We start from the raw sequence: 27750 nt of genomic DNA, 5'->3' as shown, positions 1-27750 counted from the left end.
TCAACGTCGAACACGAGATTTATTATAAATTGAACGAAACAAGATTTATAAAACACACAAGTTACAGCAATCACGGAACAAGATCATGTTAATAAACATCCATACGTACATGATAATGCACAACGAAATATATTTCACAACATTTGCCTGGCAGGCTGGCAGCCATTGTATGTTGCACTTTACTTTGCTACGATCATAATATCAAGACATCGTTTGAACGAACATAATGCTGTTGGCAAACATTCATATAAACTTGAACTACCGAACCAATCAGTTAAATGCAATGCAGTTATTTAATAACATAATAACGTACAGTAAAGCACACTCGCATGCTTAAATGCAAAAACAATTGACTTGCCGAAAGTGCGTTGATTCACAAAAACGAAGTGCAAGGTTTCAACCAAATACTTGATGTTGACGTTTGCACATTTACGTTGGTTCGTTGCCAGATAAGGTCTAACCAACGTATTATTGTAGAAACGTAAAACCGCACAAAAGATGTGCGACCTCTTCGCATAAACACAAGTGATGTTAACGACAAATCAAAAACGACGACGTAAAAACGTCATCGGACGACGATGACGTTGGTACTCCATGACGTCACTTAACAGCAGAGAAATAATTAAAACAAATATTCCAGCTCATGCCAAGTAGATAGAGGAATCAATGACGTCTCAGTTTCGTCATAGCGTAGAAGCAACGTTGCAAATTGTGACTGAAGAAAACGAAACAAAACAACTTGTTGCTAAGTAACAAGTACCGCGGCGACAATAACAAACATCTGCATAGCGGGATGGCCGAGTGGCGTGACCGCGATCTACAGCGATCCAGTTGGACGGGAAAGATACGTTGATAACGTACTTCTGATATAAAGTTGTAAGAATACACATGTAAATAAAATTGAAGCAAAAGTAAAACTGTTGCCTCAAATACCTCGAAATATTTCGTTTTGTAAAACAAACAGTTTCGTTGAAATTTCCAATTTCCAAACGAAACACACATTCATCATCATTCATTTTGCTTCAAAGAAGTCTGGTCTTCGTCCCAAACACAAGGGCCAACTATTTGACCTTATGAATGTACAGCGCAAAAATTGTTTCGACCCAAAGTCCTTTGTTTTGACTCCGTTTCGGGTTAAAGTTTTGGCGAAAAAATTAGCTCCATTCAAAAAAATGCTTTGAAATAGAATTAAAAACCGGCGTGAGAAACGTTTGACGTTCATAAGTTGCGTGATACAACCTCACCCAGAGATGTCATTCTGGGAAGCCAGGAATACTTTTCGAGCCATGACATTCTAAAGATTAAAATTTTCAGATGTTTAAAAAGAAATGTGTCTTGGGCAATTGGGCAACAAAGTAATAACCACACAATTAAAAAGTTTATAAATTTCAAAAACAAAAGCATCTACATAAAAAGAACGCGGAAGTTTGAATGGTCGAGAGCGAGCGTAGGAGCTGCAAAGTAGAATGACCTCGCTTGAAGTGGCACGTCGGTTTGCACAAGGACGAAGTGAAGCGCGGACATGGCGACTTTAGGGCGGACCGGACAGCCTGACCGAGCCCTTGTCGTCTGCCAGCACAAGGTCCGAGTACATGTAGAACTCGATTAGTTCTGCCACGGAAGATTTAGCGACTTCATTTGACTGGAATGGAAACAACAAGATCGTGAAAACACAAAAACTTGCTTATGAACAAACTATTTCTACTCTCAAGCTATTTCCTGTTTCGCAAGTTAACTCAACCGGCGAGAAGTTGAAAGATGAAACAGCGAATGCGTGCGGCCACCTCTCATCAACCAAGACACATAACTTGGACCAAAAGTAGCCTACAATTTCGTGTGGCCAAGGTATTCACACGTACCATAGTTCTAATTTGACGAAGTTTATAAAGTATAAAAGTTTTGACATCGACTTCAAGCACGTTTGCTCGAGCCGCACATCTCACGGTGACGTCACACCAGACGCAAGATCACATGACCAACTCGGTATGTTGCAAACTCGTCGCTTGCTCAACCTGGAAGCCCAACAAGAAACATGTTCAAGTTGCAACAATCAATGGTCTCACCTTCTTAGTGCCCAACGCATAGAGGTTGTCGGTTGATCTGCAGCGGATTATCAAATTGAACAGTTGGTTTTGGGAATAAACGGTCAGAGAGTATGGAACCTTGGGGTCATTTTTGGAGCTGGGGCGGACGATGAAACACCCTTCCTGCAATGTAAGAAGTTGGCCAATGGGAATTATTGTTCGGTGTTGGAGTTACAAGTAACAACGTCACGCGTGAGGGCGCTAGTCAGCCAGCCAAAAGAATTGATTGGAATTACACGAAAAAAGTTGTGTTCGAATCTAGTAGTTATTAGAAGAGAAAACAAATGGTTAAATAAGAAATTATAGTCTGATAGCGACAAATTTATAGTAATAATGCTTCAAACTGCATCAGCACGCAAGGATGGACAATTGGACATCCCTGCTGTGTTCCTCCATGAAGAGTGATAGTAACTCACCTGACGATTTCGATTTATCGCAGAGCTGGCCTCCTGCCTCCCGACATTCTTGTACCAGGGTTGACTCTTCAGATCAGCCTCCGCAGAACCTGTTGGAAATTTCAACATAAAGATAACGATTTCACGCTTACAACAACCACGAAGCCAAGTAGTTACTACTAGGCCTGCCATTTGTTTTATCACAAAGGAACGTGACACGTAACACCGACTCGATGACGTGACTTGTTGTTTATGGGAACAACCTGATGATGTCATGTCTCGATGCGTGGAAAACAACTATTCCGAAAACTAGGGAGTTTTAATCTACGATTCATGTTCCCACGAAATATGGCTCCTGTCAATACTGAATAACCCTTAGGCGTGGGTTGGACGACATATCCGTGATACCAACAGGTGCACTACAGGATGAACTAATAAAGAGCCAAAACCCTACAAGTGTGCTCAGAATTGCATGCAATGTGGGTAACATCTAAGCAACAACATTTGACGAGTTTACCGTTACATTTGCATCAGTTTACGCGCTATAAACGAGCAAGTTTTGTTTACTGATGCAAGATGGGTATTTTCAAAGATAGTTAACACAAACGCAACGTCATTGCACGTCACACTGACGTTTATGATGATATTGGTGGTAAATAAGTAATCCTCTCTGTAAACTCCATTTTTGTCGTCTCACCCCGCACTTTACCGTACCGCAGCGATAAAGTGAGCATTCCAACTTGATAGCAGTCTAAGTAGAAAACCGTGCCAATTGTGCCTTGATAAATTAGCAATAGTTTGAACGGTCACTTGCAGACCTTTCAAAATATCAACGCGTTTAATAATCATAATTAAAATCCCAATCAAATAGAAATTGACAACAAGCAACTTTCCATTCAACTACGTACCAGATGCACGGAACGGACTTTTTTGTGGGCTGATGGTTGAGTCAGAAGTTTGTGGCTTCCCAGTGGGACAGGAATCCTCGTAACTGTCTCGGATCCTTCGCGCATTGATGCTCGCCAAGCCAGCTTGCAGCCCTTGAAGGATCGGTGGCGTTTCGTTTCGATTTGCTGGTTGGCTTGTGAAGTCAGGAAGTTTGAAACCAGATTGAGGTTTGCTTCCGACTGCTGTCGAATCAAAACATAATGCAAGTGAACGTTCTGGGGAAGTGCTGGAATTCCATTGACGGCCATGCTTGCCTCTTAAGGGACAAACCGCGAGATGCACTTCTACTGTATAATGACTTACATGGGTATGGTTAATCTAGCAACAATGTAACCACCACCATTGAAAGCCGATATCTTAGAAAGCAAATGACATTGACTTGAAGTTCTCCGTGGGGTGAAATAAAAAATATCACAACAAACAATGGAAACTTAAGGTTTCCAATGTCTTGGGTCGCCATCTGAAGATGGGTTCCAAGAGGCAAGATGGCGAACATCCTACGTCATGCAAACTCACGACCTTCGCCACATAACAATGAGGTAGAATCAATTACCAGGCTTGGACGGTGAAGTCATCTTCGGCATTGCGCGTCCTCCAGTCGGCGGGAGCGGTTTAGGTTCCGGTTGTCGGTTTAGGTTCCTGTACAAAGAAGGTAAGCATCAACCCAGTGGTGCTCAAATGGTCTTTATTACCTCAGTGAAAGTACAAAAATTAACTGACTAACCGACATGGTTGATAAAGTAAGTTGCTTTTTTATTCGAAGGAATTTATTCTCACAACATCTAAACCTGAATGAGACGATTTGTTTCACAACAACTGGAATGCATAAAGAAGTCTAATTTGTTTAAATCTAATTGGTGCTTTCAACTCTTAACAGATTTGTGGAAAGATTTCGTTGCTAACCTGCCAGGAAAATTACTGAAGCCATTGGTGGGGGGCTTCATGTCTTGGAACGCAGGGAAAGGGGGTTTGTTGTTCCTGGGGCTCCCTGAAATCACATCGATGTGTTCTCCAGAGCTTCCCGCACTGCCTGGAACACAAAGTTAAACCCATCAATTTACATGATACGTCATGACGGCCAGCTACATTTACTTTGTGCGTGAGTGGTCTGTCAATATTAAACATACTATGACGCTAAGATCTGGAATTATTTCTTCAATGGAAAGTGCAAAAGATACTTAGTATTTGTAGTCAGTAAGTAGTTGGGGTGGCAAGATGAAGTCATAGCTGTTCGTGATCCACTGTGATGTATAACATGACCAAGACCACTTGACTATCCCAAGTGTGGTGGAAAGCGGTGTTCGCATCTCCTTGAACTGTCCAAGAACGTTCACATAATGAGAAACTACTTCAATTTTTTAGACGCAAACTGTATAAAGACTTGTGGCCTCAAACCGAGGTCTGTCGATGTTCAAGCAACCTTCAACCAGGGAGCAACAACAGACGTCGATAAGCGCTAGTAGTGCTATGTACAACATACTGTGGCTGATGCTTCCGTTGCTGCTGTTCTTACTACCACCTCGTGGCCCAAGGGAACTCGACGACCTCCGATCGCTCATATCGCGTGACGGTATCATTGGCTGGCGGTTTCCTGTAGAACAAGAGTCGGATGATCGTCTAATAATTGAAATCTTGATAAATTCTATAAGCTCAAAAGGACCTAAAGTGAAAATTATTACGAAACCAATCAAATAACGCCTGATCTTTCAAGCCAAATAAAAACTGTTTCAATTGTAGCAACAGCTGTTTATCGACACACTTAAGGTGTAAGATCACACATATACGAGCTCTACATAAATCCATAAGTATAATCATAATATCTATTAAATTATTTTATTTATCCCCTAGAGGCATACGTTCCATCGCAACCACCGCCAAATGATTGAAAGCAATTGTCTTTATTGGACGAGGACGTAAGACACTTTTCGTAATTTTATTACAAAGTTACATTTTGAAACCGCAGTCGAGCAGCCAATGCTGAACTTGCTCAGATATGGTCGGTGACGACTAGAAAATAGTTCTTTTGGCAATCTTAACTAGGGTTGCCAGGAGGGCAAAATCTTCGATTCATTTCTTTACACACAACGTAAATAATGTTAAAACCAGCAGTGTTGGTGATTTGCTTCGTGAAACAAACCAAACCAGGTTCTTGTATTTCACAATAAATTAAAGTTTCACATGAAATACCACAAAATGGCCAAGTTAACAAATTTCAACATGGCCAAGTTAATAAAACAACATTTTGTACAAACAAGGACCACTAGAGTGCTGTCGCTAGAAACGTGGAGTCTTGGCTGAACAACACTTTGAAAGCACTTTCTAAAACTCAGGACTTTCTTCATTCGTTTGCGTCAGGACATAAAAGGTTTTAGTTTTGTAATTTATGGGCATTCCAGTATGATCATAGTTTCGGGTGATCTTTGTCGTAACAACTGGTGGTAATGTTTGGTAGGGCATCAACATCACAAACTTAAGACAGGCAGCGAGTCTTTTCGCGTTGTTTCAACCACAACATGCGTAACAATGATATAAAGCAGAAGGCGGAAGTGAGCGCAGTGACGTGACCGAAAGCGCGTTTCTATTGTTGAGTAGTGACCCGCGGTATCAGTCGTGCAACCACACAGCGCACGAGGGGACCAAGTTTCGGCTGTCTGCTCTTCTTTGCATGTATCGCTCCTAATATAGAGGCAGCAGCGAGTACAGTGGTGACGTGTGGAAAGAACTTTAAACATCGCAAAAACGAGAACCACTTTCAAGAAATTGAGCGATTTCTTTCCCAATAACTCGATGTGCCTCGAAAGGAAGCCAGCACAAATAAAGAACAAAGAAGAAACTAGCCTTCCTACGATGATAAGTCTCTGAATCTCCATGTAATCTGATACCAGGCTTATGCTCGGTGTTAGAAGATTTAGATTCAGTTGACGCCAATTATTGTGTCCACTGTCCACCTTCAGGTACGGTTGGGGCAAAGTGACATAATTAAATGCTCTGAATTCAATTGATATTATTGTAAAAACGTTTTCAACGACATCACGTTCAGGCGGCAAATGAACACTAGGAGGGCAGCAAGAGTTGTTAGACAGCTTCAACAAGATAGTCAGATATCAAATGCAATGTAAGCTTCTTTAGTGCAGAATGTTGTGTACCAACAGCAATAATCGTAACCAACCCACCTCGCTCTGGCATTGACGATCGGTGACCACTGTGGAAAACAACAAGCGTTACATGCAAATATCTTCATAAATCAACACATTGAACAAACGCAAATATAATGTCTTCTACATAGCTACATAACAACCTTTACTGGCTGTCAACCGCAACGTCATTTCCGTTAACCATTGTTTCCTTGTGTCGCTGATTAAGCAAAATGCGTGAAAAAATTACATTCTAAATATGGAATAGATATACAGTGTACAGTCCATAGTGTACATTAGTATAATTGTTTGCTTACTGCTCAATACGTTTCTTACACAATGTTACAGTGCAAGCCTATCTCGCATGGCCTGATGAATTTTGAAATGGCTTTCCCCATGGAAGGATATCTGTTTGTGGGATATTCTTTGCCTACCTTGCCCTTCTTAAAGAACTACTTAATTTACGTCAGATGATTTTTTGATAATGCACTTAATTCAATTATCTGTGCACTTCAAGTTGCCTCGAACTGATATCTTCCTTTTGCGAAGGAGTTCCGGCAGCCCCACTATGTATCATCAAGCAGAAATACCCTCGCTGGTTCTCTGAGGCTTAAATAACCAAATCATCGTAATAAAGATGGGTAGTTCTTTAACCAAAACTACGACTTTATTTCAGTCGTACCTCTTGACTTCGGGTCGAACAGGGTTACAAGACGCCAATGGTGGTTCATAGAGACCTTGATCATCTTCGGCTGGACTTTTATTAAAGTTTGGCAAAATCTGGGGCTGTCGTGGTTGAACTGGTGGGGGATGGTGGTTGTGAGAGGGAAGGGGATATGGCTGGTTGTGCTGAATCAAACAATGAATCAGTGATACTCTTGTTAATAAACCAATCAACATCTTATTGCAAAGCTACTTTTTACATAAACACCAGAGAAGTGCAAAGTAATACACAACGAGCATGCAGCGCCTCGACTGAACGACGTGTTGCAAACTACAAGAAAATAATCTCATAAATGTAAAGCGTTTGATGGTTAGGGCTTAAAATACTCGAATCTCACAGTTGAGACGCTAAAGCCTGGTGCATTGTTCCGATGTGAATAATTCTAGATTTTAAAACGTTTAAACTGACGTCATTAAAACTCAAACAATCCGGCATCGCCTCTACAGGTATTGAAAAGTTACAGAAAGAGGCACAAAATTTAACTCCTTGTTCACGAGGGCCCCAATACAAACTTGCAAACACTGAGAAAATATTTGAGGTCGAAAGCGAAACCAAACGAACGAAGCAATGTCGCTCAGCACTGCCTTGTTAGCTCCTGTCTCAATATCAAACAAACGCAAAAACGACCGACTTTTTGAACACCTCTCGGTACGTTTAGGGTGTTCCACTGGAATCGTTTCATTATTTGACATTGATTTTACATCAGCACGCTCATATCGATTACCACGTCATAAATAAATAAATGTTCTGACACAAACAAACGTAAGTGACAAAATTAATTTTGCGTCACTAGGTCAGCAATGGAATGCTCCATTGAATGGACTTGGATGGACATGTCGATACACAAAGCGAGTTGTGATCGTTACAAGATCATTACCGATAAATGTTGTAAGAACAATAAACTGCGGACGTGTTCCTCAGTCGCAAAATTGAAATATTTCTGATCATAATTAAACTGATCCTTGTTATACAAACTGTGTTTCAATCAACAAATAAATTTGCATATGATAGAAACTTGATTGATGCACACTGAACTGACACACTGAATTGACCAGTGTGACCTTTGACCTCACCTTTAATCCCGATGGAACCTGATCGGGCTGAAACTTTCCCCTCCCGAACTCGTTTTCTCCTGGAACAAAAATACTTTAATAAGTAAACAAGCAGATGAAGTCGAACAACAAACGCAATCGCTTCCCACGCTTCCTAATTTGCTCATCCGAACTGGCTGAGCAAATTTGTTAATGCAAACTGGAGCATATAATGACACGGAGCGCCACCGCTTGAACGACAAGTGAAACAACCAAGCCTGGTTGGGCACGAACCGAAGATAGGTTCGAGCAGTCATCACTCAAAAAGTGAAACCAGCCTCTTCATGCATAACTACAGACAATAAGGGTGGGGGTTGGCGGAGGTGGAAGTGGCGGGAAACAAAGTTACGCAGAGGAAACAATTCAATGATTCGTGTCAAATGAAAGCCTGGCAGATCTAACAAAACTTTATAAAAAATGAAATTGTTTACCAACCGTGGGGGTTGTCAACTATGAGGTACATGTCTTCCGGATCATCAACTGAAGTAAGAACAATAAGTATAGATAATTACATTTTGTAAAGGTATATTAGCCCATGCAGCAAATGCATGCAACATAATTATATAGCTCAGGTGTGGTCGTGTGGAGACAGCGTGTTCTACGCAAGTACACACGATACCTTTTTACCATCGTTTGTTCCAGTTTGTGTTGTTGTTTACATGAGCGGTGGCAATCTAATGATGATATATTAGTAAACAAACAGAGGTCAATAGTTCGATCCTCGAACAGACACATCTAGGTGGATGCATATTTGTAGGCAATCAGGAAGTGGTCTGGCACTAAATGTGAGAGTACACAAAGTATAGAGATCGATTATTATGGGTGGACAATCTTCACTATGGATTTCAAGCTTCTCTTCCAAAATATTGGACCTTAGCAAAAGAGGAAAAATTGTCAAACTGCACAACAACAAAATAAAAAGGGAAACTCACTTTTACCATCATTTCAGGTTGGTTTGTTTTGTTGGCAAATAAACAAAAATATAAAAAACACAAGTAATTCACACACGCGGCCTACGTCTTGTACTTCGTAAAAACAAAGATAAGCAGACCACTCATGCATTGCCATTAACAATGGACATGAGAAAAAAAGAATGGGAAGAGATGTCAACTCGACGAACAATGAAAAAAGCTTAAACGGCTCGGTTATGTATTTTCATAACAAAAAAAAACATGCGCATGTCATTACATTTGTAACTTTACCAGCGTTTTCAACCATGAAGCTTCTTTCTTTCCACCGATGCTTCTTTCGTATTCAAATTGCCGCATTGGACCGTTCGTTGGGTTGAATAAATTATTTAAAGAAAAACAAAAGTATTTGAACGCAAGGAACTCACCTGGAGGGCGATCCGCAGGGCGGGGTGGGACTTGTGGGTGAGATTGTACTGGAGGGTAGCCTCCTATATATGGGGGTCTCGAATGGGGGTCCACTGGGTGACGTTCTGTCAAAGCACGATGAAATTATTACAACATGATTGGTTCTAACTTAAGGAAATACGCAAAATGTCCAAACAAAAGGGAGGAAATTGAAACTAGTTTTATTGATTCTATTTGAATAAGAATACTAATAAAGCCGCCTCTACGGCAACGAAAGCTCTGCAAAGATGTTTTTTAGTTACCAAACCTGATTGTTTTATTTAGTACTTTTATTCAGTATGGAAAATAGCTGAAATGATTAACTGTAGATCAACACTGGAGAAAGAAAAAACTTTAAAATAACAACATCAAGAAGTACACGATTGTAGAAATCAGATTTAGTAAAAAACAGATTGAGCAATCCCAGACAGCGTCTGCAGACGTGGAACCAACGTAAAAATGACCGATGATGCTGTCTAGGATGATGCAATATTTACATGCATTCAATAAACAAGCCCACCTAACCATGTTTTCAGATTTAAACCAAGGCTTTTAACAATGAAATTTTTATTCGGGTGAAAATTAAAGCGAATCACTTTAAATTTGTATGGACAACAGCTATCTCATCACTCTCGCGAATTAAAATAATTCCCTAAAAAACCAGAAGATGCCACTTTTTCCATAACAAGATACAGTGTTCTTTCAAATATGCAACAAGAAAGACAAGAGAAAATAACAACAGTGTAAAAAATGGTTCCAGAGCACACAAAATCATTTTCCATTAGGGTTAGGTTTTAAAAAATTTTGTTTTTTATTAAAAATTAGATCTCTTGAAACTGGCGTTTAGGTTTAAAAACAACTTTCAAAGTGGCTTTGGTCATCTGGCACCTGCACTCAGGTGGCTAAATACCCCGAAAAAACGACCCATAAAAAATCCTTAACTTAAGAACTAGTTATGCTAGATTATTGGCTTAAAATGCTCAGAAGGTCCATGTTTGTATCTGCTATGGCACAACGATTTCTTCTTGTTTCATATCAATCACAAATTGGTAAAAATAACTTTTTAACTGAAGTAATCGTCAAGCGTAAATAAAAACCTCTCTTTCTCTACTCAATAATCTCGACACACGAAACCAACGCCACAACGATTAACAACTTGTCAGACTATAGATTTGCCTTTGGTCTTGAGTGAACATCACCTTCACAACAAGACCGACTAAGTGCAAGACATAATGAGAATATTTTATTACAAATAAACTTCAAAATGTTTAGCTTTCAGAATTGAAATTGACCTGGGTATGTAGGAGAGACACTGTTATCCTTTCGCCTGATATCCAAAGTGGCAGATGCAGAGAATCTTCTTGAAACATCTGGAACTTGCCTTCCCTGGGACAGGGCCGCTACAACTGAATTAAATGGATGATGCGGCGTTCTAGAGGGAACTTGTGGAATGTCGGGGGGAGGTCTATGTTCCCTCCAAGGGTTTGGATTGTTCAAGTGCTGCTGTTGTTTAAATCCGTCCATCGGCATGTACAGTTCCCCATCTTCCATTTTACGACTAAGTCAGTCACAGCCAAATGTATGTTTTACAGCTTAGCATGAAAGCAGTTTAGATAAAATGGCAAATTTTTCTGAAATCAACTAAACGTCAAAGTAGAATTATAAAACACAGACAATGTACGTCGGCATGAATGTGACCATACACATAACTTCGTTGCATTGCCAGTGCTTCCCTTTCTTAAGTTGTTCTTCTACTCAGTCATACTGCATTGCAACTCGCACTCATATTCACTTACAAAAGCTTCGTTTGCATTGGGAGAAACTTTTTATTGAAAGGGAAACTTTGCACGGGGAGAAACTTTGCTTGTTGAAAGCAGCTTTTGAAAAGCTCATGTCTAAGCAACATATTGAAACATTGTATAAACTCACGATGGAAAAGGATTTTAATGTACTGAAAATCAGTTCATTTTGCTTCTCAAAAGCCTCAAAGCCTAACAAGATGCCCTGGCACCAATGGCGTTTCAACAAATCTCTACGATGTGCTCGATTACAAAAAGCAGAAATGTTGCTTTAAGTTGCTTGAAAACCTATTTCGCCGTTTTCCATTGTCAAGATCAACGTTAACTTAGAACTTGGAAGAACTTCATTGCGTAAATTTAGTCTCAGGGCAGATCATGTTACAGCAACAATCCAAAACTTTGACATTCTTGCTCCAAATATTTACATATAATGATATAATAATCATAACACTTCAAGAAAACGATTTCGAACCAAGCAAGTCATTGTCATGCACGCTAGCTAAACTACGATTTGCACAACACTATATCAATCTTCACCATATCCCATTCTCTTTGCGTTGACTGTTTACAAGCTAAGTAAAAATAAACTTTTATATGCAACTGTTGCCTACAAACAAACGGTTCTGTAACTTCTTAATCCTCAATATGGTGGATTGGAAAACGATTGCGTAGCTCAGAATTGTCTGAGGCTGAACCAAATAACTTGAGAAGTGGAAACGAGACAACCATGCGTCTAGACTCTAGATGGTAAGCCTCCCCACAACAGTCGCTTCTGGCAAGCATAACGTCACAGTCATAAAGAGGAAATACGCGCAGAAAAAGCCGTGTTCATCAGAACTCATCTCACAACCCCTACACAATCTTAAGACATTTAGGAAACCTGCAAGATACATTTGCGTGGTTCGACAGCGCTAATTGAAGCTGAATTAACATTTTGCAACGTTGAATAAGCGTAAAACATTGTGATGAGCATGCCAAGTCGAAGCAGGTAGCCAGGCAAGCTGCGTTGGCGTGTGTAGTTGCGTCATTGGATGGCGTGCAGATGCTCTGGGTTCGGCACCACCTTAATATCGTGCAGCAATGCTACAGAAAAAATCACTACTACACAAGACACATATTATAAAAACACAAAATAGCTCGACCAGCTGCACCTAGATTAAATGACTGTACTGTAAAATAGCAAAGTTAACTAGCGAAACTGTGTCAAGATGTGCCAAGAGTTGGTTGGCTGGTACGTGCGGTCGGATTTCATACATTGGTGCGTTCACCTTTTTGGTACCAGATGATCATCGCAATGCGTGGTATGAAGTGATCATTACGATGCACATTGCACAGCATGTTGAATGTTCTGGTTTAAGTTCTAACGCACTAATTGTTCTTTGTGTCGTAATAAATGATTTTAAATCCTGGGTTGCTGGTGCCTTTGTTCACTCGATGCGTCCGTTAAAATGGCGCTGCTTAATATTTAACCCCAGTTGCTCGCACGTTACTTACCAAGTGTATTAATGACAGAGTTCAATTGCATATAACTGTACACAATTTTTGCAACTCTAGCACATTAAGCATTGGATTTACCTTGTAGCCTACTATTTTTCATGTAGTGCGAGGTACTGCATATCTCCTGATAACTTATCAATGCCACCGGAAGAAAAACAGAGGACTCGGTTACTTAACGCAGAATATTTGCCAATATATTTACACAACCGCCAAAAGTGAAAGTCTTTTTGAAAGCAAACGACACAAGCCGAGATATGCGCGTCTTCCTACAAAGTGTCTTGTTACATTGTTCGTTTGACATCAGAGGGTCACTTGAATCCCCAGTTGCTCTAGCTATTCACGAAATTTTTCTTCAAACTACATTGTACCAGTTTCCCAGAAAAACTTCATAAAACATTTACAGGACATTGTTTGCTTTTGACATTTTCTGTTTCAACACATTTTCAAAGCAAAAACCAAACTTAAAGTTATCGCTACCAGGGCAAACCTTCGGATGAGAAAGGGAGTTACACTGTCTGGAGACCACCACAACCAACTACCTCTATCCGTGTGTTGTAATTTTGTTTTGTTTAAAATACGACAGGTATGCAGTTGACTTGCCAGAGCGCATTCCACATACTTTTAAACTAAACAATCTTATTTGTTTGTACTACGCACAACAAATAAGATTTTGTAGTTGTACAGTCCCATGTCTCAAACCAGAGCTGATGCAAAGAAGTTATGCAATGTTCAAAATTAGCGCTGGTCTTTGTCCCAAAACATCAGTGTCGACCAGTTGACATTTCGGGATAACAACCAGCGCCCCGAATACACTCCAAAACACCATTAACATTCATGCCATAGAATTGTGTGTTCACACCGGTGTAACGAGTTTTCACAGAAAATATATGCGCTAAATCTATCATGCAAAACTAAAAATTCTAGTAAAAAATTATGAAAAATAACTGAAGTTTACTCACGCATTCTCATTTATTTAGCTCTAATCACGCCAGTCAGGTCGCTGCTCGCTTTTATAAGACCACCAGCATCTCTCGGCAGATAAAGGAATTACCAGTAACGAGATAACCTGACTCGAATGTCTGCTGGGGTGGCGGGCTTATTCAGACGACTTTGTGATACCGAGACGTTATTTTGTTCGCAGCAGGCTGTCTACATTAAACTGGGAGTTTCCTATCTCATCACGAGACCATAAGAAAAAATTCACAAATTGTATTTTACCATTAAAAAATGCATATCTTGATGTGAAAAAATATTACGAGGCTAAGAGGACTGATATCATGTGTTCAATGTTCATGCAACCAAGAAGTTTAAGATGAAGAAAGCAAACAATGTCGGGATAGTATTCTGACACCTTACTACTTAAAAATTCTAATAAAGTAATAGGAAGCAAGCTTATTAGAAAGCACTTTCACTTCAACGGAAAGAAATTCTTTACTGAAGAAACTTCTCAGAACGCAGCAAGTGCCTTAAAATTACTATGTGTAGCCAGTTTAGTTGAAAGTTTATTAATTTTTCAAGCTCATAGATCTTTCAAACAAAAGTTTTTGAAACGAAAGAAAGGTTTGTTTCACAAAATTCATTGGTTTTGTTTTTGCTTCGTTTCAAATTTAAGATCTCGCTTCCGTTTAAAGAGCATGAGATGAAGTTAATCTTATGTTGAAACAAATTGAAGCCAAGAAAAGAATCTTGAATGAAAAAAAAAACAGTCATTTGCGGTTTCGCAAAACGCCCACAAAGATCAGGAGCGCGATCACTATATGACATAACAGGGGGCAAGAAAGTCCATAATAGAATCTTACACGGGATAAATTGTTGATCCTTAAATGTTCGAAAGATTTCCTGGCTTTAGTAACCTTACAGGTGAGGATATGCAATTATGCTCTAAAACTTGCCAATTCTATTTCTGTTTTGTAGCTGGAAAATAGCTCAGCTGCATCACTTCAATACAATCATGATGATTAATTTGTGGTAACACCTAAACAAGCATCAGTAAAGAAACAGATTCGAATTAAAAAAACTTGCCAATTTTGTAGAGCTGGAATCGCAAACTATCGCCCTGAATTCAAACACATTAAAGCTTCAAAGAGTGATTCGCGAAATTTCAACTTTCACTGAACTAAAATTTAAAACCGAAAAACTTCAACTAGCAAACATCAAGCACTCAATCTCGAATGAACGCCAGATTGGTCATTGAGGTGGCAATGACACTACTAGCTATGCTCTAACATAATAACCATCGCAATAACGAACTTGCGATTCTGCCGAGGATCTCATCATTTATTTTAAAAGTTTTAATTCTTTCCCTTCTATTGCCTGCCAATACTTTATGAAGAGCAAATTATTAGTTGCTGTTGAATTCTGATTATTGTTTAACACAACTTTGGTTTCACAGATTTTTAGTTTCACAACCGAGCGCTTGCCCATAAGCTCACTACTGAATAAGACGCTTCATTATGAAACAAAGTATAACCTTTAACAAAATGAAAGCTACAATACAAGGAAGTGAATATGTGCGCTAAGTCACAAGTGACGTGGGGTGGCCTGCCATTGTTTAATAATAATAATGAGAAAGAAAGCAAAAAAGAAATTTTCGAAAGTACTGTATTATCAACTCAGTGGGATATGCTAAAAATAAAATTATCATTTTGCGCAAAACGATACTACAAAGCTGCATAAAACAAACCAGCTGTTCATGGAAAGACTTAACCGGAAGAACTGTTTTTTTATAAACATCTTTCCCATTTAAACCGAGCAGAGAGTTTGTGAACGTGGACACAATCAACTGGGGCCTGGAAGGAAACCGAAAAAAAAACAGCCCCGTCCTTAGCATGAATTCCAAGCGATTAACTGTTTAATAACACCCTTTGCTTGATATCGTAGACACACACAATACAATGCATCTATTTTAAACAATGAAACACCCATTGGCCACCACGGTACGATGATGAAGTTATGCAAGATGTTGATATAAACTGTAGCTACTTTATACGTGAAAACGTATATTGCAGCAACAGTATTCAATGCAAGATACAACTTATTGTGGTCATGGACTACTTTGTATTTCATCATGCACAAAGCTAATTGAGAACCTTGACATGCAATTGTTGAAAGTGTACGACCACAAAGTACACGTATATATATATTCCCTTTGAAGCGGTGTTCGCATTTTGTTAGCAATTAACAAAAAAACTTTCTAAATTTTCGCCTTTTTAAAATAAAATTAATGCAGAAATTCTGAATTGAAACAAAACTTCGGAATGTTTTTGTTTCAATCCCTTGGAGGCAACATTCGTATTGATTGATCATGAAGTCGATTGTAGGCTATGCCTCCCATGTTGTAATGTAAGCCTACACTTGTTTATCGATGATGTCAAAGCAAATTCACTTATTATTACTCTACTAAAGACGTTCAGTCTGTTTCACCCTTGGTGGGATCTTCAAAAGATTCTTATTGAAACAGAATTATGTGCGACAAAATTTCACTGGATGATCAACGTGTCGTGTCAATGTTAATTCACGCAACAAGTATGTTACCAAACGCTTGCTGCAACTTCAATAGTCACCCCATCAAGTGCTGCCATAGGAAAGTCCCATGTACACCCCTAAACACAGAGTGCACGATGTGTGATGCACACGTCTCGATCACAGAACCTACTTTCTGTTTCAGTCTCTAACTTGCACGAAGCTAATCGTTGTGACACTCCAAGTAGGGAATAACATAATTTCCTGAATAAAGTCCAACCAACGTCGTCACAACTCTCACGTGCAAACTAAATCCGCAGCCAAACAGCTGCTCATCTGGCTACACTTTAATCATCGTGGCTTTAATCGTTATTTCGATCCTTTCCGCTAAAAACTAGTTTCTAATCACATCAGCAGCGACATCACAAAATATCTCCCTCATGATTGAACGCATCATTGCGAAGCGCTTGGAACCTTGCCACGGTTTGTACATGGTGTTGACTTTATTTACTAAGATTAATCAATCAGGAAAATCACGCTGCGGAGCTTTTGTGTACACAGCAGGCGCATGCGATGGCCTTGCCAACCAATAACTTGAGCGGGAAACATGGGAATAGGAATTGCATTGCTCTGAATGCGAAGTCAAAGACAAGTTGAACCACTATTCCATTCAAAAGACACAGTAATTGCAAAAGATTCAATATATTTCAAATCTTCCAGACTTGTTTAAAAGTTCACATATTAAAACACGACACTTGTTGCAACAATTCATTCTGTTTCATCAAACTGAAGAATATTATGTGATCACAATCTACTTACGAACTAGTGGAGGGGGTGCCTGGGGTCGATCGTTGTTCTCATAGATCTGCAATAAATTTCCGTTTGTAAATCTCGGATTGATGAAATACAACTCTATCGATCACAATTAGGTGAAATATATATTTTTTAAATTAGTTTGCTCATTTTTTTATTTATTCAAAGTTTACAAATTGCTGAGTCATAAGCAAAATAATGTCGCGCAAATTTTTTCAACAAGATTTCATAAGTTTCTCGGCAGTTGAATGCAGCAAGAATTGACAGCGATAGACACAGTGTTTCAACGCCAGAACAATCGTTCCTTCTCAACAAGATTTCATAAGATATTTTTGAAAAATCATTATCCAATAGTCGCTTTTAATCATTCCGCCAAAGTAACGATAGACTGAGTTTTACGAAGGAAGATGATGGAATGTCTGTGATGTCAAAAACGATTAAAAGCAAATGATTTGATGCTTATGGTCTATCTATGCCTTTCATGCTATGAAAGGGACAGGTTCAAAAAAAAGTGACAACTATTAAGTTTGCTCGCGTCCTTTCTTGTATGGAACAGACAGCTCGTAAAGGCTCTTAGAGTAATCGAACAGGTTTTTATGATCGCCTAATAGCCTAATAGTTTTCAATGTGATGGTTTATCGTAATGGTTTTTATGAACAGTAAGAAAAGGCTTGTCGCGTAACCGCTACAATATCACGTATTGTTGCTGCTGCATACCCGGAAACAATACACACAACAATGCACAAAAGAACCAGTTGCAGAACGATGCAATGCACAAAACAGTAGCGTGACTCAGAACCAACAAAACAGGCCCATGTGCGCGCGGGTAACTGGCATGCAGAAGGCAAATCACTTTACCATTTATTATTAGAAACTTGTTAATCAACACTTTACTTGTGTAATGCGCTTCAAATATTTGTAACTCAACGTTAACCGATGTCCGATGAGGTTGAATAAACGTCGAGAGGATTATAATGGGTAGTGGTTACTCACCGTAGGATCATCATCATCTGACCATTCGTCATCATCATCATCATCGAAACTATGTTGGACATGTTGGAATGCGGTCATCTGATGTGGTCTGCCTTGAACACCCGTTCTACCGTTGGGGCCTGCCACAAACAAGATACCGCCGTGTTTCTATATTATTGCATCACAATTATATGGAACCGAAGCCGCAGCGAAGATGCCATATAATTGTAGGTTTAAACGATTAACACTACAAAAAGTGATCAGTGCCAAGCAAAAAGTGAAGCAGAGCGAATTACATCAAATACAGTTGATTCTATCTGAATAACAACCGTTTCACAATCCCAGCAAGGATGAAACAGCATGTTAAGATTTTTAATGGTAACTGTATTTAATGTAATTATAGGTTACAATAATTTCATATTAGCATTAAACCTTGCGACAGTTGTTCTTCAATTTGAGGCTGATTCCACAAGGAGTTTTACAAAAAACGAAACTGTTCGAAACCTATTTATACATTGAAGAAATAACAACCCAGCGTGAAGTTGCTTAGCGACCTTGATGACAAAGCAACAAAATGTTGAACTTTCCGCAAGAATCTCGCTTGTGTCATTCATCGCAACCGTGACATCATTGAAACAATATATTGCAACTGAGACAAAAGTTAAGAATTTACAAATTTCCTATTTCGCCAAGCGATTTTTGTAACAGCCAGAAGCAATACGAGATGACATCAGCACTATGCAAGGCCTACCAAGAGCACCACCATAGACTAATAGCTTACGCCTTGAACTTTTATTGTGTTGTAATTTAAAAGTCTGAAGCAAAACACTGTCATCAAAAATAAATTTCTGTGTTTCAATGTCGATGCTTGGTAACAGCAAGTTTCAGGTTATCCACCACTAAGGTCAGTGGATGACTGCCGTAATGTTTTGATCTTTAATCATGTCACTCATTCTCATGTACAGATCAAAATGTTGACGTTTTATTGTTTGTACAAATAATAAAACTGATTACCCTGTCGGCCTGGTGGGGCGGGTCTGTCATGTACAGCCATGTGGGATCTTCCCGGGGGCAAAGCAGGACCCTTATTCTGCTGGGGTCGTGAACCGTGATGTCCGAACATTGCGTGGTTTCTAAAAAACAATATAATTGGTTTAAACAATTCAGGCCATTTCTTGAAATGTAGCGCTGTACACACGAGAACCCGCATGGCTATGACGGTAACTTCACATGGAGATATTTCTGTTCATACTACCACCCGAGAATATATTTGGAAATTTGAAATCGCTTCAATAAATTCAGCAAGAATTATGTCAACGCGATTTTAATTGTCTAAACAAAGAAACTGTACAGTCTAATAAGAGTCCGGATGTGATGATGCAGGCTATATATAGAAGCACTTGCATGTCAATACGCATGCTGGTGACAGGCCTAATGTAAAAAGACTTACAGTTGTAATTCTATGCATCTAATTGTTTTCAAATAGACAGTTTTCATTCAAGCCGTCGCACTAGCACGTGGCAATAAATAAACACTGAAGACTTGGATGCAACGCCAACATGGAGGGGTTATGAACATCATTGGAAGCAATCATAAAAAGTAGCAAAGCATTTATGGAAAGTGGGGATTAGGAAAAGTGAAGACCTACTTTGATTCCTTGAAGCAAAATGGAGAGAGGATACTTTATTATGGTGATATAAATCTATCATTGAAAGAACAATTTTAAATCAACACAACGTTCGAAAAATCATGTAACTGCATTCCTTTTGCTGTATATTTCGTTTCGGTTGCGTTACATTTATGTAATTAACTCTCCACATGCGCTCTTTTAAGTTGCGTTTCAGGCATGTCCATTCCAACTACTTTTCATTTTCTTTGATTTCCACCTTAATCAGCGTTTTCAGACTTTATATTGCGTTAGCGGTTTTAATAAAAACTTCACTTCTCGGACCAATTCAGTGGCCGAATGGTTTCGCCTTCGGCTCTGGTGTTGGTAGATCTGAGGTCGATTCCAGGTCGAGTCATACCGAAAACTTTAAAAACGGTACCGAGTGTGTTCTTTCTTGCATAACGCAGCGAGAATAAGTTGGGTAGTTATAATGACATTGTAAACCAGATATAAAATGAAAATGAGCCCTGTCGCTAAACGGAATGGCCCGTTTCGGTGAGTCCGATTCGGTGAGTTCCCTATTCGGTGAGAGCCCTATTCGGTGATTTTTTTTTAAATTATCGGGTACCGTAGCCTAATCATCATTGCCGTTTTAGGGTTAGGGGTTAAAGGTTAGGGTCTTATTTCAACATTTAGCGACGTTAAAACGATGTAAAAGCGGCAATGAAATTAGGCTACGGTATCCGATAATTTTCAAACAAAATTTCAAAAAATCACCGAATAGGGAACTCTCCGAAAAAGGCTCTCACCGAAAAGGCTCTCACCGAATAGTAGCAGACCAGTCGCTAAAAGACCTTAGCAGTTGTTGTAGTAGCAACAACGAATAAAACTATAACAATATATGATAAACTGATAATAATAATATTCACTTCTCTGTTTGAAGTGGAGTGGTAGCTGTATAGTTGAACGGAATTTATGACTCTGGTTGTATGAGGCGGAAACACGTTTCATGAAACTCAAAAAGCAAGAGGCCCAACACTGTAAATGGTCTACTCAACGAGGTTTGTCACCATCAAGCACTGTCGCATTCCTTTCTATCTAAGTCTAACTCATGGCCAACAAAGGACAATGAGAACCATCAACAGACCAGTACAACACATTTCATTCTATCAAAGTATAAATATGAACCGTACTTGGGAACGTTGCTTTCACTGCTCTGGCAGCGTTGTCGGGGTTGTACGGCGGAAAGTCTTCGCACTTTTGCCCAAAACCTCCTGCAAGAAGAAGGTGATTAAAGTTTGAGAAATACCATATCTATGCGCCAATGGCATTTGTTAACAGAAAGATCTTACATTCTTACAATACTTTTAAGTTCAAATAATTTTTTCAATTTTTTTTGTAAGAACCACTTCTGAAACTGAACATGTACATTTTTGTGTGCAATCCATTTTTTGCTGTCGTGTTTAGTTATTTCGCTGTTGTTAATTATTATTTGTGTTTTAAGTATTGTAGGCCTACCTAATTTTCGGTGTTATTTATTCACATGCCTCTGTAGCAGCTGAATGTCGTTTGGTCTTACGGTGCCATTCTTGTTGTGCGCATTACATTTGATTAGCGCTGGTGGTCAACAAAGTAAATTAACTAGGATCAAAAGCTACAGAGCATGTATTGCTGTTAATAATGTATTTCTGCACAAAAACATTTTACCTCAGGAATACGAAAGCAAAAATATTTTCTTCTAACAATTTATTTGAAGTCTGTTGAAGTGCGCACTTCCGTAGAATCGAGAGTGTTAATTTCGCTCCAAAGAATGATACAGCGATTTATTCTAAGTTGGAGGTACATGGCTGGCGTTCAACAAAAACGTTTAAGAGTATCACAATTCAATCCAACATAGCATCTTTCACAACAACTGATGCAGCAACAGGCTAATGTATCGACCTCTACTCGTATCCCTTCACTTAACAGCGTCATCCCATTGTGACGTAAGCATGAGGAAACTTTAAGCAAAGATGGACCAAAGCGACGTCCAACCTGGCGAAGCCAAAGTTCGTCCATTCAACAAACTCTTCATTTTATTGCGCGAGGGACGTCGTGGAAAGCACCGTGCAGTGTATGTGACGTACAATATATGCCATTATGTCGCACGTCACCGGAAACTATTTTCCAGTAAAACTTCACATATTTTCTTCTGAATTGTTATGTTATTGAATAAAGGTTTGTTGTTATAAATTACACATTTAAATAAATTAAACAAACATACAAGTTAAACAACATAAATTAAATGTTGTTTAACATAAATTAAATGTTATATGTTGTTTAACAACAAGTTAAACAACATAAATTAAACAACAAACAAGTTAATTTCACTTGAAACACGATTTAATTCAAATGTGCGCAGTGTTCAAGTAGCTGACCGTTTCAAGCACCATGGCGAGGCTTCTCTGCGTTCAACCTCAGATGACTATTTAAGCAGCAACACAACGTAGCTACGCATCCTCACCTCGTCAACCTGCAAGTTATCACTGACAGCACAGGCAGAATGCCACTAAGTGTAAAAGCCAAAAATAACCAACCTGCGTTATGCAGGCGCTTTATATAAAGCTACACAACTTCACTTATTGGTTTGATCCACGTGGAGGTTAAGCGATAAGGCAACTTTTTATTGGTATTATATTGTTTGGATAGCACAAGCGAGTTACAAAATAAAATCAATAAAATCAGAAAAGTTATCTTCATACAGGATCAGGTCGATTGCAGAGACAAGTTATTCGCAGTCAACTTGCTAGAAAATTTTACAACTTAAAAGTCTTGTTTGAAAGCATGTTTGACAAAGGTCTTTAAATGACGACCGTTACTATGTTCTAAAAGCGAATTTTCTGTAAACCGATTTCACTGAATACAGTAACAACTTTTTATTGGTTAATATTTGAACAAATAAGAGCATAGCCCGCATTTTCTGAAAAGCAATAGACTAAATGGGCTATTCCACTTACCTCTCCACCTCTTTGCTTTGAAAAATTTTCTGAACTTGAATTTCCCTTAAATCCTAAACATAAACAAATATGGAAAGTTAACAACTGAATTTCGTTTGCTCAATATGATACATTGCTTGCTTATTAATAACAAGTCATCAACTTTACCAAGCTATCTTTTCCATCTATCATTTATATTATTCAAAATTGTCGTCAAGTTTATGTTGTGATGTTTCACAATAAAATCTTCAAATAATAATTCTAACAACTGCAGATCTGAATATTAGGCAACTATAAGATATAAGCGTCTGACATAAACGCAAACATATCTCTTCAATCTTTCTGCTTGCTCAAGATAGGTAATTTCCTGTCAGAACCGAGTAGTGGGTAGGTGGGAAAACTATCACTCAGCCGATGTTGAAAATACAGACATTTCGGTCAGTGGTTGCTTTGAGAATGGAGTGTTAAAGATTAAAGAGAATTGATTAAAAACATGGAATATCTTCTGACACATTTTTTAGCTGTTTATGATTGAACCGATTCGTGTAAAAATAATGTCTTTTGCATTGATGAGAGCTGGTTGCTTTCGGGGAACACGTCATCACAAATTATATTGTCAAACCCAACAGCAAGAACCGTAGTATTTATATAAGATACTGTGCTCAGTTACAGGGACCTCGGTAAGTGATAAGACAAGGTTCTCATTATACTAAGTTTTCGGCGCTGATGAGAGTAAGGTAGCCAGTTCCTCCAACAAGTACGTCCACACATTCCATCACATCTTCGGTAGAGGTGAGCAGTGTTTGTCAACATCCAGCCTAATCCGGGTGTCGAATTAGGTTTCCTTTTACTGTCCAAACTCAGTTTTGTCCTCACTACTGTTCTCGACTTGTACTTGAAAGGCAAATAAAAACCATCTCTCTCTCTCATTATTAAAAAGCAAGAACCATATCCGCTGCGTCATCTCACCTCACTCATGAACTGTAGCAATAAAATTCATGACTAAAGGTTTTCAACCGAAAGTACATTTGCCCTGTGAAAGCATCAAGGGGGAAAATTTACTAAAGGAACAAGATTGCATATGCATGGCGAATGTCGATATTTTTATCCGGAAATAGCTTGCAGGGATGCATTAATATTTAGAAAATCGGAAAGGCTAAAAACAATAAGAACTTGTAGTCTAGATGCTTATAGCTCAGTTACCATTAGCATCAACTACATCCGATATCAAGGTACCATACCAAGCAAAATTGTTGCACACAAGCAGGCATATTTTAAATTCCAGACAAATACGAGGTCAATGAAAGATTTTAGTATTAATTGTATGATTGTGTTTTTGCAAAAAAGAAGTATTTTGAACAAAAGAGGCAGCGTTCTTCAGTAGCCTACCAGTCCGGCATGCCTTCTTTTCCATTCCTCTTCTTTATCTTCTCGACAGTGGCATGTATGTATGTCCATTGTCCAGTTTTAATCCGGTGACGTCCTCGTTACCAAGGGTGGCTGGATCCACCTCAGTCTTCCACGTGCCGCAATCGCCTTCACAAACTGTCTCCATATGGACCTATCCAAAGCGTCATCTCATGACAAGTCGACTTAAGTGCTTTCCTCCCCAACTTGCTTTTTCCATGTTTTTCCGAGTCTTCCTTCGACCATCCACTCGCAACTCCAGCGCTTTTCTCGAAACATCTTCATCCCTTCAAAACAAAACATGCCCATTGCCCAATGCCCATACTACCTCACTCCATTCGTTTTTCCCAACTTATCAACATTCTCATTCAACCCAAGCAAGTTTATAAGTTCCTCAGTATTCCTCTTGTCCATCAACTTCACACCACACAACTTTGCCCTCACCATTGCTCCCTCAGTTTTTCTTATGCTTGCCAACACGTTTTCCCGTAAGCACCATGCCTCACTTCCGTACAGCATTGCTTATCTCACACAACTAGTTTAATTCTTCCTCTCGTTCTCAACAAATTTCTTCTACCACATAACAACTCTCGACACTCCTTGAATTTCACCCAACTAAATCTTACTCTTGCTATATGACCCACAATTCATTTGTGATGATCCGCCTTTTCCTTTGAAGATAGGCATCACAACACTCGTATTCCATTCACTTGGCATTCCATCTAATAAGTGCTGACTGATCTCCTGCATTGCTTTCGATTCTGTCTCTCCACTTGTGCGTATCCCTTCCACAGTGACTTCAGAGAGTCCAGGAGCCTTTCTTAATTCTAACTTTTCATTGGTTGCATCACCTCCTCTTGAGTGACTTTCTTTATTGAACTGCCACCAGCTACCATACTTTTTCATGTTTTGCCATTTAATAAAGTATTTGAATAATAAACTGGCGGGATGTTATGATTCAATTGAAATTGTACAGAACAAGCTTTGCAGTACAAACCAATGTTTTCCACTGGGTCAGTTCAATCATTTCAGCCAAAAATAAACACCACAAAGTCATGTAAGATTAGGGATTTAAGAAATATGCGCAACAATCAAACGCAAAGTAAAAGGTAAGAAAGAAGGTAACGAAATATAATTATATAACGCTTTTAACTGAACTGAACTAGTTTCAGCAGATTGAAATCGATTTATAGCTAGACTGACCTCACTCTATCTTCATTTTACTTTTATAAAGTTCTTCTTTTTGAAAATCACTGTTAACCAGTTCCTTCATTGCTCTCTACGCTTCATACCAATTTTTACATTCTTTATATTAGGCTGTCCAGTGTCCCTCCTGGAGTCCTGGTCATACAAAAAATATGCTACAGCTTGCATAACATCTGGTGGAAAATTAAAACCTTGCCCCTAACATCTACTATGTTAGACTATGACGCAAAAGGGTACGGCCTGCATAAATTGATTATAAGGAAATGACATAAGCATCACCAATCACCATCTCATGCCTGCCTACAGGCAATCTACAATGAAACAATCATTTCAAAACGATTTCAATGCTGTGATGAAGTGATTACTAATAGTACCCACAAACTGCAAAGTAGGTCATCAGCTCTGAGGTAGCTACTTAGTACTTACCAACAACTTTGATCCATTTATTTCACGACTAATAAAGCCGGCGGTGTAGTTTCCAAAACCTTCCTGCAGACATAACAAAGAGTTAGGACCATTTGCAACTGAATGCTATTAGTTAACTTTTCTTTTGCACAAAATTAGCATAATGGTAACTTTGGTAGAAAAGTATTAGAAAAACTAAAAATAACTGCGGGTAGATATTCTTTAAATATTTCCTCTTTGTAGATGCAACAGTAGTGGAAATATTTTGTAAAAAAAAAACAAAGCAATCAGATACAATCAGACCAAAACATTTAAACCTTTGATGACAATTTTTATGGTTAAGTTCATGACAATGTGATGGAATCGGATTGTTGAAAGGTGTCACATACAAATCCAAATAATAATATTAAATCATCATCATTCATTTATTCTTTAGTAGATGAGACCTGGTGGTTGTCCATGCTAGCAAGGGTCCTCCAGTTCACACAACCCCTTTGCCGTGCTTTCTGGTAACTGGGGTTAATTCTACCCAATTTCCTAGCATTGATATCTTTTCTTACCAACTCTAGCCATTTCATGTTTGGTCTACCAATTAGCTTTTCCTGGATAGAAATCCTTCTTGTCATTACAGAAGCGTTGTCATCCGAGATACGTTCTCTATGGCCACATCAATGCAAACAGTGGCTCCAGAAAAACCCAAGGATGTTTTCAGCTTGAGTCATCTCTTAAATATTTTCATTTGTGATTATATCCTTGAAGGTTTTTCCAGACACCATTTGGATCATTTCCATTTCTATCCTATTGTCATGTCTTCAATTTGTATGACCATATTTTGGCTCTGTAATACATCGCATGGCGAGAAGAAGGCTTTTCATTGCTTGAAACTGCAGAACTTTTTGTCTGACTCTTTTCAGGAGCTTGTCAAAATAAAGTGATCCTAAATGTGGTGACGTATAGTGTACAGTATATGACGTATACAGAAAGAAGAAAAAATGTAAATATACAAGAAACAAAAAAGTTGATCCACAATCACTTACCCTGACTAACCATTCGGCTGTTTGGTCCACAGACCAATTCTTCACAGAACCCATTGATGTGAGTTCCTATGGAGTAAATGACACAAGTTTAGAGACATTAATTAACTATTATACAATTGGTCAAACAATTCACATAACATCATCCTCATAAAACTATATCAAGCTGACAAACATTAAACATTATGAGACCATGAGAGAATACAAATTCATTTTATTTTTAATAATATATTTTTTCGTTTCTAGCACTAGTTGCAACATTCATCTGATGAAATTGAAAGTAAAAGCAACAACAAACAGGATGGTTTCTTGCTTCACTGATGTTTCACACACAATGTTATAATAAATCAACCTGTTTGTTGTTGCTTTTACTTTCAATTTCATCAGATGAACGTTACAACTAGTGCTAGAAATGATATTATAATTGTCCTGATGAACACCCGAACTTTTCAGTATTCAATATATTTTTTAGCAAAACCACATATCCCCTGACTTCCTATTTTTAGAACACAAGAGTAAAATAAAAGTATTACACCACAAATCAATGAAAAGTCATGTTTGGTAGTTTATTAACAGGCATAATGTTTCAGATATTCAATTCATAAATATGACTTTAAAATGTGAAAATATCAAGTCTATGACTCTATGCAGCTATCATAGCCTATCATTTTAAAATATAGTTTCTTGACTTTTTTAATCAAAATAAATAAAAAAAATATGCAAATGTCTAATCTATTATTTAGAACACTCACTTGTTTAACGACCTAAACTTGTCGCTTTCTTTTTCAAAGATACACCAAAAATCTGCTTACAATGATGATCTCACTAAATTGACAACAC

General features: G+C 38.6%; 1 protein-coding gene across 4 annotated transcripts; it reads right to left on the bottom strand.

The window, feature by feature from the left end:
* LOC145782318 (uncharacterized) lies at positions 1-27750 on the bottom strand. 4 transcript variants are annotated; one of them, XM_082594106.1, is made up of 20 exons: positions 27663-27750; positions 26914-26979; positions 25898-25960; positions 22880-22932; positions 21077-21157; positions 19289-19407; positions 18296-18414; positions 17309-17354; positions 9713-9817; positions 8812-8856; positions 8359-8417; positions 7244-7410; positions 6601-6629; positions 4908-5018; positions 4331-4457; positions 3981-4066; positions 3388-3609; positions 2501-2589; positions 2064-2207; positions 1-1642 (listed from the first exon to the last, which is right to left on the bottom strand). In XM_082594106.1, the coding sequence occupies exons 2-20, from the start codon at positions 26965-26967 to the stop codon at positions 1532-1534; spliced, it is 1830 nt and encodes a 609-aa protein (XP_082450232.1). In that variant the 5' UTR covers positions 26968-26979; positions 27663-27750; the 3' UTR covers positions 1-1531. The 4 variants fall into 4 exon arrangements, with proteins under 4 accessions (XP_082450232.1, XP_082450233.1, XP_082450234.1 ...); XM_082594107.1 differs by lacking the exon at positions 8812-8856; XM_082594108.1 differs by lacking the exons at positions 25898-25960; positions 26914-26979; positions 27663-27750 and adding an exon at positions 25469-25496.

The sequence above is a fragment of the Aplidium turbinatum genome, chromosome 13, assembly GCF_918807975.1.
Source record: "Aplidium turbinatum chromosome 13, kaAplTurb1.1, whole genome shotgun sequence".
In the NCBI taxonomy this organism is placed as follows: Eukaryota; Metazoa; Chordata; class Ascidiacea; order Aplousobranchia; family Polyclinidae; genus Aplidium; species Aplidium turbinatum.
The sequence above is the reverse complement of the archived record's forward strand: the minus strand, read 5'-3'. Positions and strand labels throughout refer to the sequence as shown.